This window comes from Cnephaeus nilssonii (genome assembly GCF_951640355.1).
Source record: "Cnephaeus nilssonii genome assembly, chromosome: 17".
NCBI classification, from domain to species: domain Eukaryota; kingdom Metazoa; phylum Chordata; class Mammalia; order Chiroptera; family Vespertilionidae; genus Cnephaeus; species Cnephaeus nilssonii.
The window spans coordinates 32,800,485-32,815,843 of record NC_137088.1 but is presented as its reverse complement, the minus strand read 5'-3'; the positions used below and the strand labels follow the sequence as shown (position 1 = coordinate 32,815,843).

Here is a 15,359-nt window from a genome sequence, read left to right as displayed (position 1 = left end):
ATAATAATAATGATCACCCAGGAGCAACTACCCAAAAAATTATTTATAGGTAATATTGCATTTCCTCACTGTCCTAACAAACTCATAGACAGAAAGAGCTTAGACCACACAACCCAACATACACCCACACACTAGATACTGTATTAGTTCCTTAAAATGAGACAAGGAGAGGAAACACAAAAAGAAATGAAGGAACTGTGGGCAAAGAAACCATCTTTTTTGGTCTCTTAAAAAAAAAAAAAAAGTATTCTTAGCTTTCCAGCACCACTTCTCAGCAGCACTTTCTTGCCGTCTGTAAATACTGTGTTATATTTGGGCCCCATTTTTAGACAAAGCATATTCTTAGAAATCTCATCCTGATACAGATCACCAACTGGCAAAATCTTGACAGTCCCATTCTTATTTGGACACCAAGAGTAATGGCTAAAGTCCTATCTAATAAAGAGGGAATATGCAAATTGACCACCACACCACCACAAAGATGGCAGCGCCTATAGCCACAAGATGGCGGCGCCCAGTCCCCTCAGCCCAGCCCGAGTCCCCCAGTACTTTCAGCCCCGGCAGGTGGGGGGGTGGGCAGGTACGCGGTACGGCCGGACCTGCCCTCAGTCCCCCAGCCGCCCAGGGCCGGCCGAGGCTTGCGCTGTCGGCAGTGGCAGCAGCAGAGGTGTGATCGCCGGGTCACCTCCCACCCCTGAGGGCTCCCGGACTGTGAGAGGGGGCAGGCTGGGCTGAGGGACTCCCCCTCCAGTGCATGAATTTTCACGCACCGGGCCTCTAGTAGTAGATAAAAGTAATGACAAGTGTGACTGCCTATATAAGATGAAATAGGACCAGAAGACTTAATAAATTCTGGCAGATAGTCAATAGCAGCAATTCAGTCAATGGCAATATACCGATGCCTCAGTGTATAGGGTTTAGGTGGGTACACTTTGGTCTCCATGGTAGACTTGTATGTTAATCGTCTCCTTGGCGTATGCCATTGTGTACTCCTCTCCAGCACAAACTCTGGGTTTGACCATGTCACTTGCTTTTACCAAAGGGACATCAGCAAATGTGATACAAACAGAGGCTTAATAAGCACCTGTCCATTTGGGCTTATTACCCTCTTGGAACCCACACGATGTGGAGAGGAAGGCCCAGATAATAGCCAGTACTAGCTATGAGACATATGAGTCAGATGGTTCAGCCCAGTCAATCTGCACATTATGACCCCAGGTGAGACCAGCAGAAGAACCACCCAGTTCGGCTCCACCCTAGTTGACAAACTACAAGATCATAAGCAAATACACGGTTGCTGTAAGCCACTAAGTATTGGAGTGGGTTGTTACTTAGCAATAGATAACTGATACAGTACCTATGCAAACAGACACCAAAGTGTAATCTTAGGCAAATTTTAAACAGTAGGTTTGACTTAAGAGCTAAATGCCAGCAGAAATTACAATTTAAAGAGCTGGAATAGAACTATCTTAATCTCAGCCTTATTTTATGAACTAGGCCTAAGAAGGTAAAGTGGCTTAAGGTCATACAACTAATTAGTTGATAGTCATGCCTGGAATTCACATCTCCAATATCCTAGTAAAATTCTCTTATCAAATTTCATCCCAAATCCAGGGGAAAGAAAAAGTCACCAGAGTCTACTAAGATAACTGCAGTTCACTTATTTAAGCCTAGAATCCTCTGAAAATGAAAATAACTCAAAAATTCACATTAGGAAGTAAAATATGTTTTAATTTAAATGTTATTAGGATCTTCATTGGAACTGGAAATATATTCTTACTTTCTTTCTTTTTAAATTTATCTATTTTGTTCATTAGTTTATTTTGTTTATTAGATTCCACATATAAGTGAGATCATGTGATACTTGTCTTTCTCTGGCTGGCTTATTTCACTTAGCATATTACTCTTCAGGTCCATCCATGCTGTTGCAAATGGTAAGAGTTCCTTCTTTTTTACAGCTGCATAATATTCTTGCATAAAGTTTTTCTTTTGTCTTTTTCTCAGTTTTTAAGAGAAGACACTATACCTTAAGACAATATATCATACTTTTAAAGCCTCAATTTTACAATTTCCTTTCTTTGTGTAAAATGGTTCCTAAGTCTCAAGTTTTTAATTAATCCCTAATCAATCTTTTACACTAATTGTTCCTGGCATATAAAATGCCTAATATGAAAATTTATGCCCCATATTTATAACAGTTATTACTTCTGGCAAAGGGGTTAGAAGGGGGGGTCAGTGGTCAAAATTAATTAGGATTATCTCTAATACTATAAATTTTTTTTGAAAAAAAGAAAAATATCCATTACTTATACAATTAAAAACAAAAAAACAAACAAGCTCTTAATTATATGTGACAGTACACATTCTCTGATCTCTAGTTCAAATTTCATTTCCAGAAAACACTATGGCACTATTTAATCTATAATTAGACATCTCAGAGTTATAAAATAATTGAAGGAACTCAATTTCCAATAACTCAAAATAAAAATAAAAGAAATCACCCAATTTTATGAGCTAATGACAAAAGAAAATATGTCGAACTACAAAAATGTAAATATTTATAAATGAAAATAGCAAGACCATTTTCCAACTTTAACAGTGTACATATGGCCCTGGCCGGGTGGCTCATCTGGTTGGAACACTGTCCCTATACACTAAAGAATTGAGGATTCAATTCCAGGTCAGGGCACATACATACCTAGGCTGCAGGTTCAATCCTATGTCAGGGCGCAAACAGGAGGCAACTGATCAATGTTTCTCTCTCTCTCTCTAAAAATTAATAAACATATCCTCAGGTGAGGATTTAAAACAGTATACATATGTACTGTGTTTAATAATAATTCCTATGTGTAAAAGGAAAAAAATCCCATTAAGTATATAAATGTTATCTATTAATAAGAATAAACTTACTTGAAAAAAGTTCTCATACCAAGTTTATGGTTTTCTGATACCAACCCACAAAGAATTGATTTTTACTTAAAATTAATTTTTACTTTGAAACACGCAAAAAGACACACACAAAGGCAACTTTTGAAAATCATAAACTTCAACTAAAGGTCTTTTCAAGAAACACTACATGATAACTATAATGTTATGTATAAACAGACAATGAAAATTACAAATTATTTTCTTAAGACATAGTCTCTAATAATCACCAACAGCCTCATCCTATTCTACCTCTCTCTAGTTGCTGATATTAAATATCCTTGCTTCCACTGATATTAGTCTCTCTTATCTCTTTCTACCTTCCTAATACACCTTATCAATCTTTACTGAAGCCTCATTTTCCCTGAAACACACTCCTTATCTTCTCCTGGGTAAATTTCATTCATTCCAGCAGAGGCTTCAAGTATCACTTAATACTAATGACTCTCAAATCCACATCTCCAGCTCTTTTCTCTAAGCTTCAGATCTGCATTCCAGTCAACCAAAGATGTTCCACCAAGATGTTCCCAGGTAATACAAATTTAACTTGCTTTAAACCAAAAGCACCTTTCCCCTTCCCATTCCCCACTCAAAACAGAGTGCTCCTGCCCTGGCCAGTGTGGTCAGTGGTTAGAGCAGTGGCCTACGCATCAAAGAAGCTCGGGTTCGATTCCTTGTCAAGGATACATACCTGTGTTGCAGGTTCAATCCCTGATCTTTGTTGGGGTGCATGAGGAAGGCAACCAAATCGATGTGTCTCACATTGATGCTTCTCTCTCTTTCTCCTCCCTCTCCTTTTCTTTTTCTCCCCCTCTCTCCCTCCCTTCCACTCTCTAAAAAAAATCAATGGAAAAAATATCCTCGGGTGAGGATTAACAAACAAAAAAACAAAAACTGAATGCTCCTACTGGGTTCCTTATATCAGTTAACTGCAGCCATACTAACAAGACATTTTCAACTCTATCTCTTCTCACATCCTCTTTGCCCCTTAGTCCCTAAATCCTATTTGAAGCTACTCCCATGAAGTACATTTCCTCATTTGCATTTCCACTGCCATCATTTGGTAATAGCCTTCTGGTTGGTCTCTCTGCCTCTAATCTCTCTCTATTCTAAACTATAAACTATATAGTATATGTGTGTGTGTGTGTGTGTGTGTGTGTGTGTATATATATATATGTATGTATGTATATATGTGTGTATATGTATATATATCATATATATATATGCTTAAAACATGTGAGTATATATAGCTATATATAATCCTCTCTAATAAAATGGTAATATGCAAATTAACCATCACTCCGCTACATAAGCCACACCCACCAGCCAATCAGGGCAAGTATGCAAATTAACCCCAATCCAAGATGGCTACAGCCACAGAGAGCAAGGTTTCCCAGGTAACAGAGGAAGCCAAGCTTTCCATAGCCGTTGCAGGCCTAAGCCTCCACTCAAGCTACAAAGTTTCAATTATAGAAGGTAAACAAATTCAAACAAATGGCGGCAGAATGGAGCTTGAGAGAGCAGGCCAGGGTTGCCGGCGGCAACAGGGGAAGCAAAGCTTTCCACACACCCTGGCCGGGCTCACCCGCTTAAGGCTACAAAGTTTCAATTGTAGAAGGTGAATTAACTGCCACAGAGATGGTTGCCGGAGCCCCAGGCTTGGCTCCGCTCCAGGTTACAAAGTTTCAATTGTAGAAGGAAAATAAATTCCAGATACCAGGGCCTCCTCTTGGGTTGCCAGGGGGCGTGGCCAGCCTGCAAACCACCACAGGCCCCTCGCTCAGGCCGCCCCACGCCCCAAGGGAACCCCACCCTTATCTGTGACACCCTTCATGGCAAACCAGCTGCCCCCCACCCGTGCACCAGGCCTCTATCCTATCTAATAAAAGAGTAATATACAGATTGATCATCACTGCAACACACAATATAGCTGCCCCCATGTGGTCAAAGATCCTGCCCCCATGTGGACACAAGATGGCCACCACAAGATGGCCAGCAGGAAAGGGCAGTTGGGAGGCACCCGGCCTGCAAGGGAGGGCAGTTGTGAGGGACCAGGCCTGCAAGGGAGGGCAGTTGAGAGGGACCAGGCCTGCAAGGGAGGGCAGTTGAGAGGGACCAGGCCTGCAAGGGAGGGCAGTTGGAGGTGATCAACCCTACAGGAGAGGGCAGTTAGGGGTGACCAGGCTGGCAGAGGAGGGAAGTTGGGGGCAAACAGGCTGGCAGGGGAGCAGTTAAGCATCAACCAGGCTGGCAGCAGAGTGGTTAGGGGGTGATCAGGCTGGCAGGCAGAAGCAGTTAGGTGCAATCAGGAAGGCAGGCAGGCAAGCAGTTGGGAGCCAGCAGTCCTGGATTGTGAGAGGGATGTCCGACTGCCCGTTTAGGCCCGATACCAGGATCGGGCCTAAACGGGCAGTCGGACATCCCTCCAGGAGTCCCAGATTGGAGAGGGTACAGGCTGGGCTGAGGGACAACCCCCCGCCGTGCACGAATTTCGTGCACCGGGCTTCTAGTTACATATAATACTTTAACCTTTTGCACTTGAATGTCGAGATTAAAATTACTCTTTGAATGTTATCAATAATTTGAAATATAAAAAAATCCAAATAAATAAGTTTGTATGAAAAGAAACTCCAGTTTTTTATTCTACTGCCACGCTTTGTAAAATCTGGGATATTTAAAAAATTAAATCCCGAGTAGAATAAAGGAATCGAGAAAAAAGCAAGCGAGTGCAAAGGGTTAAATATGTAATCAATAGACACTGAGTTTATAGTTTGAAAGTTACTATAGTAGGAAGTTGTAAAACTGTAAAAGTATATATGTATATACAGCTATACTAGTATGTAATTTTTAAAAGGTTCCTCATTCTTAAGAGGCTCAACACTACTGTCTATAGAATAAGGTCCAAATTCCTTAGCACAGCTTTTAGGGTCCATCGCAACTTTACCCCAATTATTATTCCCAACTTCACCTTCTACCATCCTCCTCTTAGTAATTTATATACTTCAGCAGATACACCACAAACATGATTCAACTTGTCTCCTCTGCTTCTGTCAATCCCTACTATCTTGAAACATCTTCCTACCTAAGTAGTCTGTTAATCTTCCACCAAACAAAATGAACTGTTCTTCCCTCTATGCCCCTAAATACTTTGTTCATACCTCTAGCAACTATCATAATATATTAGTATTAGAGTACAAGTCTGCCTCTGATAGCCTGAGTCTTACTCATCTTAACATTCCCATCCATTGTATGCCACATGTATGTGGGTATCAATGTTTATTTAATTGAATTGAGGATGAAGCCTCAGGGGTGATCTATAATTAAGGGTTTGATAGAGAGAGGAGAATATGCATACAGGAAAAAGAAGTCAGAAGAAAGACAACTAGGAAAACACAATGTCATTAAACTGTTTTTTTCCTTGGCAATCTAAAGAGTCAAATGTGACGGAGGCAGATGAGGATTAAAAAACTGCCTTTTGTGACAGAAAAGTATTGCTATGAATATAGCTGACAAGAGTTAACATATTTAACAAGTAAAGATACATAACAATAACTAAAAGATATAACTCCATAAAAAAAATGGGTAAAAAATGAGCAACTAATTCATAAAAGAAAAATGGAAGCCATAAAAAATTCCTAAAATTCACTAATAATCAGAAAAATATAAATTAAAAAATTAAATATTATTTTTTCACCTATCAAATTGTAAAAAATTTTTTAAATGACAATATCCAGAAGGATGAGGATATGAAATGGTTATGCCCATGCATGTCTGGGGGTAATGTAAATTAGTACGTTTCTGGGACCAATGTAAAAACATATATAGAAGAAATCCTAAAAATATTCATACCCCTTGCCTCAGTATTTTCACTTCTAAAAATTTATACTAAAAAAAATGGACATGCAAAATGTATGCACAAGGATGTTCACAGGAGAGAACAGAAAAGATGGCGACCGGCAGGAAGGTAGGGAGAGAGAGAGTGTGAGTGAGGAACCCATAGAGGAGAGTGTAGATGTGTGTGGTGTGTGTGTGTGTGTATGAGATAGGGTCAGTTAGATTCTGCAGGTCTTCCAAGGGGCTCCCGAACAGGGCAGCCCTAGACGGCGGAGCCCCGCGCACAAAGCGGACACTTCTCGGCGGCTGGTGCGGATGCGGAGACCACGCCATCTTGAGAAACAGAGCTGCCCGAGACTCGGATCCTGGCTTCTGACACAAACCAGGACCCTGCAGCCACTGGGGACAGAGAACTGCTATCACAGCTTCAGACAAACAAACAAGAATCCAGACTTCCCGGCAGATTTCCGTGAGTCAAAGAGCCTATCCCCCTCCTCGCAGGCGCGCGAGCGCCATAGTAACTGATAGATCCGCCCCTCCCCCAAGCTGCTGAGCGCCCACAGGCGTGCGGAAAGCGCCATAGTAACTGATAGACGCTGGCCCAAGCTGCTCACAGGCGCGCGCACAGACAGCGTCATAGTAACTGATAGACGCGCCCTTCGCCCTAGCTGCTCACAGGAGCGCGCACAGCGCGCACAGACAGCGCCATAGTAACTGATAGACCCGCCCCCGGCCCAAGCTGCCGAGCTTTGCGCAGGGACGCGCTCCCTCTTAGGGAATTTGGCGCGCGCTCGCGCACGGGACAGAAGCAGCTCCCCGTCGGGGAAATCTGTCAGTGCGCACAGAGGGCTCCCCTTCGGGGAATTTGGGGGAATTTGGCTCGCGGGGCACAGCTCCCCCTTCGGAGATTCTTAAAAGCGTGCACAGAGGGGCTTCCCTTTGGGGAATTTGGCGCGCAGGACGGACTCCGCCCCCCTTCTGGGACTTTGGGAGAGTGCACTGAGCCGGCTCACCTTCAGGTTTTTAAGAATGTGCGCTCTAGCCGGTTTGGCTCAGTAGAGAGAGCACACACAGGACGCAGCCCCACTTCAGGGAATTTGGCACGCTGGACACAGCTGCCTGGGATCCCTGACTCACAGCGCATTCACACTAAGAGCCAGCGACCCCAATTGTTGGTGCGTGCACACACAGGGACCCTGACTCTCAACGAGAAACCGCACAAGGCAACAGAGACTTTGACACTCGAGTCTTGGTGCAGACACAGGGAAACTCTGACTCCTGGCACATGCTAAGGATCTCATTCTCGGCACATACCAACAGTGTGGTGCAGACAGGGCCCCTGATTCTAAATGTGCACACGAGACCACACGGAACACTGGGGACACTGACCCTGGGCAAGTCTGGTTCCCACCAACCAAAGGCAGCCACACGTCCTAGTGTCAGAGCACTCCAGTGAAACTCGGGTGGAGCGAAGTCCCCACAGCACACGGCCCAGGTCCACGCAAACAGAAGCTTGAGCTTTCTGGTAATAGCCAGAATGGGGAAACGAAATAACTCACAGAGGAAAGAAAATGTGGAGTCGCCAAGAAAGGAAATTAGTGAAAATGAAGCTTGCAACATGACCGAAAAGGAGTTCAGAGTAATGGTCATGGAATTTATACATCGGATGGATGAGAAAATCAACAACTTATGCAAGAATCAGGAAGAAATGAAAAGTGATATAGCTACAATCAAAAACACCATGGAAAGTTTCAACAGTAGATTACAAGAAGCAGAGGACCGAATTAGTGAGTTAGAAGATCAGGTACAGAAACAAGCTCAAGCTGAACAGCAATTGGAGAAAAAAATTAAAAAGCAGGAGGAAAGCCTAAGGGAGATTCGGGACAACATGAAACGAAGTAACATGCGTATAATAGGGCTGCCAGAAGGACAAGAAGAGCAGCAGGGATAAGGATGTTCACAGGAGCACCATTTAGAGCACCAAAAATCTGGAATCATAGATGTCTACCAACAAAGAAGCAGTTAAAATAATACATTTCTACACAAAAGATATTACATAACAAATATTTTTAAAACATATTTACTAACACAGGAAAAAGATCATAGCTTGATATTAAATGAAAAAGGAAAAAACTGAACTTAGGATGGAGTACAGAATGGGAAGAAATATACAAATTCTTAACTATAGTTATTCCTGTGCAGTCATTATTAGTCACTAAGATTATGTAATAGTTTTAAAATTAAGAAAAACTATGTTGTTTTTAAGGTTACTTGATTTTCCCTAAAATGATTTTTGCAAACTTAAAGGAAGAATATAGACCATTTGTTAAAAAGAGTTCAATAGCAAAGCAGAAACAAATGCTGGTTAAGAGGATTAAGTCAAATAAAGCGTAATCATTTAAACTGTAGGAGACTTCAAATCAGAAAGGAGAGATGCCGATGATGAAATTTAGGATATTAAAAAGGGAGAGAATAATACATGTAAATTATAGACCTCTACCTGTTATTAAAATACAAAGATACTGGGTACAAAGAGCATGAATGTAACACATATGTACTCCACTGAGGCTCAGACAATTATTTAAGAAATAGAGTTACTGGTCACCAATATAAACAGACAGAAAACATATTATCATATTAGAGTGAACTAATTAGTTCTATTAGAAAAACTTCAAAAACAGAAGTTCTTTGGGGGTATCAAATACTGTGATCTTTGTATAAAACATTCTTGAACCATTTAACATAATACATACTGAACATTTATTAAATGTAAGACACTCTGTGAGCGATAGCTAGAGAAAAGGATTAGAAATGCTGAGCATATATTATTCTGTTGTTTACAACACTTTATACTTAGAGAAAGAATGAACATAAAAACCATTGTTGTGATTAAAGATAGTTATGAATAGTACTTACCTATACGAAGGTCTCTTTGTAAAACATTCTTATCATAAACATAGAAAGACAAATACTGGAAAGTTCTTGGAATATCAAAGTAAAATTCTTCACTGAAAAATGGGCTAGAGAGAAAAAGGGGAAAGTTCATCATTATAAATTTAACAGTGTCCTCAAATAATATTTTCAATAAAATTAAATTACACACTAAAAAAACATAAGAAAAGCTTCAAAAGCTCCAAAATAATTCTCTATGCTAAATTTCAACCAAATACTGTACAAACCAAGTTGAACTCTGAAAGGACCTCAATTGCAAGGTTGAGCTCTGAATACACAGCTTTTCAGGAGTCATGTGAACAGAAGACTCAGTAACTGCCTAGGGTCATGCTCACCTAAAGTGGACACAAATGAGAGCGGAGGACAGTGCCATCATCATCTCAGAAATAGTAAAGCTATATTAATTACAATAATACGTAATACCTAAAATGGGTGTTATGTAACATGCTACTTCAAAATATATTTTAAAATATAAAACAAGTTATTTTTTAATCAACTTTACTGAGGTATAAATTACATATAATAAAATTCAAAGTATAAAGATTAATGATTTTTGATAAGTTTATAAACTGTGTAGTCTCCATCTCAATTAAGATTTGGTAACTCTATCCCCGTAGTTTCCTTACGCTCTTCTGCAGTTACCTTACCATACCTGTCACAGGCAACAAGTGATCTGATTTCTATCACTATAGATAGACCTGGTGTAGAATTTCATACAAATGAAATCAAATAGTATGTACTCTTGCATCCAGCTTCTTTCACTCAGCTAACATCTACAAGATTTTTTTCCATTTTCTGTGTATATCAGCAGTTCATTTGCTGAGTAATATTTCATTTATGAATACCCCACAATCCATTCTCCTAGTGATATCATTTGAGTTATTTCCAGTTTGGGCTATTAAAAATTAAGCTGCTATTAATATTTTTATACAAGGCTTTTCTTGGATATATGCCTTCAATTCTTTTGGGTAGGTAACTAAGAATGGAATTGCTGGGTTAAAGGGTAGGTGAAATTTTAAATTTATAAAAAATGGTCAAACTGTTTTCCAACATGATTCCCAACCTTTTTACATTCCTACCAGAAATGTGTGAGAGCTTCTGGTTGCTCCATATCATTGTCAAATTTGCTACTGAAAGTCTTTTTAAAATTAGCTATTCCAGTGAATGTGACATGATAAATTTATACACCTGTATAATCTCTACCCAAATCAAGATATAGAACATTTCTATCTCCCCAAAAAGTTCCCCTCCACACTGTCATGGGAACCAGTGATCTGATTTTTATATTGACACACTATGTTCTATAGTGACAGAAATGGTTTAAAAATAGCATTTCCCTGATAACTAATGATGCTGGATATTTTTTCATGTGCTTGTTGGCCACTTGTCTATCTTCTTTTGGGAAAATCTATTTGGGTTTTCTTTCTTTTTTAAATGGGTTGTCCTTTATTTAAAAAATAAATTCTGGATACAAGTCTTTTGTCAGAATATTATCTCCCAGTTGGGGCTTGCAATTTCATTTTTAAAAAAATATATATTTTATTAATTTTTTACAGAGAAAAAGGGAGATAGAGAGTTAGAAACATCGATGAGAGAGAAACATCGATCAGCTGCCTCCTGCACACTCCTCACTGGGGATGTGCCCGCAACCAAGGTACATGCCCTTGACCAGAATCGAACCCGGGACCCTTGAGTCCGCAGGCCGACCTTCTATCCACTGAGCCAAACTGGTCAGGGCCAATTTCATTTTCTTAATAGTGTCTGTTGTAGAGCAAAAGGCTGAGTTTTTTATGAAATCCAGTTTATCAATTTTTCTCTTTTATGATGAGTATTTTTTGCATTCTAAGTAATTATCTTTGCCTGCCCCCAGGTTTCTAAGAGTTTCTCCTATGAAATAGTCTATTTCTACAAGTGCATTTGAAGAATGCTATTTTGATATTTAAATTATTCTGTGAAGACAGAAATCACTGAAATGCTAGTGAACATCTTGTCAAGCATTCCTCTTTCCTGAGAATGTTTAAAGATACTTTGAAAATGTCACCATTAAATGCAATTTCTTTAGGATGTCACAACTTAAAGAGAAGCTGAAATGCAAAGTAAAATGCTCTTTGAGAAGTCATTTCCAAGTGTATCCAGAAAACAGTTGACTCAGCTTTTCAGTTGTTATAATGCCTCATCAACTTTGGTCAATACTTGTTTCACATCAACTGTAACCAAACTAAACTCTTAAAAGTTGGTCTGTCAAAATAATTAGTCTTCTAATTAGTCTCAACATAGAAATTGACATAAAAACAACTATTAGGCAAAGGCATGGCATGTTCAGATATTTTTCTCCTTTGTATCATTTTATAAACAATTATAAAATGGAGAATTTCTTTTATATATCATATATCCACACTTGAATATTTTTAAAACACATTCTAAAGCCAAATAAGAATAACATGAGACTTATTTACCAAGTAATCTGTGTCACTGTATCATCCCAATCTCAACAATACCTATATTTGGTTGGTCACATCTTTATTTTATAAATAAATTAATTAAGCAATCAATCCATTTGAAGAAAACTTTTCAACAAGGTTCATAAGAGCAATGACTAGATCATGCATATGACTCTCCTAAAGAAATTCCTGGTGTGGAGAAGAGGAGCCCCAGGCACAAGCGGTACTGCCGGTCCTCAGCTTGTTTATATATCAGTGATGGCGAACCTATGACACGCGTGTCAGCACTGACATGCGTAGCCATTTCTGATGACACGTGGCCGCTGACGAGGATGAAACATTTGCGAAATAATGTTTTTTCCTCAAAGTGACACACTACCCGAGTTATGCTCAGTTTTTTGGCGAAGTTTGACACACGAAGCTCAAAAGGTTGCCCATCACTGTAATATATCACCTACTTTTAAAAAGGATTTGACCCTAGCTGGTTTGGCTCGGTGGATAGAGCGTCAGCCTGCGGACTGAAGGGTCCCAGGTTCGATTCCGGTCAGGAGCACATGCCTAGGTTTCAGATTCAATCCCCAGTAGGGGGCATGCAGGAGACAGCCAATCAATGATTCTCTGTCATCATTGATGTTTCTATCTCTCCCTCTCCCTTCCTCTCTGAAATCAATTAGTGTACACACACACACACACACTAATGAAAGGGTAATATACTAATTAGACCTGACGTCTTCCGGATGTCCATCCGGACAAAGCCACAGCAGCTGCGAGGGTCGAGGGGTGTGGGAGAGGCTGAGGGGCTCGGGAGAGGCGGGGCGGCGGGGCCACTTTTGCAGAGGCCACAGGAGAGGCACCCGCCTCCACCACCACCCCTTTTGCAGAGGCAGCACGTAAGAGACCTTGGCGCAGGCCGGTCCAGCACTGCAGCCCCTTTCGCAGAGGCGGCGCGGGAGGCAGCAGCACAGGAGAGGCAGCAGCGCGGTCCAGGTCCCAGTGGTCCCTCTTCTGCAGAGGCAGCCACAGAGGCAGCGGCGTTGGCCGGTCCCGGTGCCACGCCTCCGCAGAGGCTGAATGGGTGCGACCTGCTATGCCTCAACCTCCCACAGCCCCTCCCCCAGCAGGACTGGCCCCAGATCGCCCCCCCACCAGTGGGCAGGGCCAGCGCTAAGAAGTGAGGGCTGTGGTGGCCGGCAGTGGCAGCAGCAGCGGGGTGATGGGGGCGGTGCCTTCCCATGACCACCCGGTCGCCTGCCTCAGGGAGGCCAGACTGCGGCTTACGGGCCTAATCCGCAGTAGGACATCCCCTGAGGGCTCCCAGACTGAGAGGGGGCAGGCAGGGCTGAAGGGACCCCCCCACCCAGTGCACGAATTTGCTAAAGGACCCCCCCCAGTGCACTAATTTTTGTGCACCGGGCCTCTAGTGTATATATATATATATATATATATATATATATATATATATATATATATATATAAATAAATAAAAGGATTTGAGTGAGGTAAAGATTTAGGAGTTACAGATTCCCTATGTAATTCCCACTTACCTGTCATGAAAACTCTATACACAGACTACCTATAAAAACTATAATATCCAGAACCCACAAAAGATACAAGTGGTATCTACAGATTTTTGACTTAACAGCTTATCATAATATGCAAAAGGATAAAAAACACTGAAATGAACACAAGGTGAGCAAGTGTTTAGATTCTTTCACACTATTTCACAAGCAAAAATGCTAGGGAACACCTAGAATTGAAGAAGTACTTAGTTTAACTAGTACATAATCTTTATTGAATGACCTAAGATAACCACTGCTAACTTTAAAATATCTTCCAAGTTGCTATGTATCTAGAGAAATAATTTAAGATGGACAAAAATTATTGTTTTATCATTTCATTTTCCTTTATGCAAATATCTGGAAAGGCCAGGGTTAAAAAAAGCTAATTTTAGTTGCTCATTTACAAGGTTACATATTAGAAATTACCACAAATATTCAATTTATGAACAATTACTAGTTTTATCACTGATTTTTTTGTGTGATATAGAATCAGTATACATTAAGTAACAAATTGAGATTTTAATAGTTTCAGGTCCCAATCATAGTTTTGCTTCTAACTTCCTTTATTATATGCACAAATTATTCAGCCTTTTGGTGACTCAGTTTAATCACTTATAACATATAAATAACAACAATTCTAATATAACAGAGACAGGTGATTTATAACTAAAGATGTGTAGTGTATTCCTTCAAATCTTTTTGAGTTACTAAAGTATCTTCAGCTTTATACAATGTCTTTGTTATGAAGAATTTAATAGACATTCAAAATTATAAATATTGACAATAAAGACATAATGGGGAAAACTTCAGAGAAAAAAAAAGGGCAAGTATAAAGGAAAAATATATAAAACTGAATAAAAAATATATATGTGACATACAATTTATCTGACATGATACTCAATATTTCATCCACCACATGTTCATTCCAACAACTCTCACAGGTGCCCTTGTTTTTGACTCTTCTGTCTGAACAAGCCTGCACCCTTCCAGCTCTGCTCTGCACTGCACCGCCCACAAACACTGCCACAGGGCAGAGGTGGCACACTTCAATTTTATGAGTTAGAATTTACTATGATACTCTCAAAGGGCTACTGCACCTTCAAAGATGAGAAATCCACCTAAGAGTTCATTCCTTTACAATGCCCTGCTTAGTTAAGTGACTTGTATAAACTATAAGATTATTTATTTTTAAGGGAAATAAAATAATGATGTAGTTTGAAAAAAGTTCAAATGAATGGGCAAAATTCAGCCTGAAGAAAGACTGAGGTATATGACAGTTGTTTTAAAAAATTTTTGAGTGTCATGTGAAACTTGTTCTCTTGAAATTCAAGGGACATAATTAAGAACAATTAAGAGAAAGATATACTTTGAGGCAATGAAAAGCCACATGAAAGCAAGTAAGCACTGTGTCTATCTTGTCATGGATATATTAACGCACAGCTCCCAGCACTTTCTTAGCATATAGTAAATTCTTTTATTAGATATTAATCGACTAAAAATAATAGCTTTCTAAGAGTTAGAATATTTCCAAGACCAGACAGGCTGATTAGGAGGCAGTTGAACTCCTTGGTCACTGGTACATGATCAAGCAAATGCCAGGGACCACCTGTCAAAGATAACTGTCAGAAGAAAACAAGCATAAGGCAGT

The 15,359-nt window shown here is 40.2% G+C and overlaps 1 protein-coding gene across 4 annotated transcripts in view; it reads right to left on the bottom strand.

Annotated features, from left to right (window-relative positions):
- Positions 1-15,359, bottom strand: part of RASA2 (RAS p21 protein activator 2) — a 121,656-nt gene that overhangs the window by 79,447 nt on the left and 26,850 nt on the right. For all 4 annotated transcript variants that reach the window (XM_079794677.1, XM_079794678.1, XM_079794679.1 and 1 more), the window contains exon 3: positions 9,676-9,779. In XM_079794677.1, the coding sequence (XP_079650803.1) occupies positions 9,676-9,779 (104 nt within the window). The remainder of the gene's footprint in view (positions 1-9,675; positions 9,780-15,359) is intronic.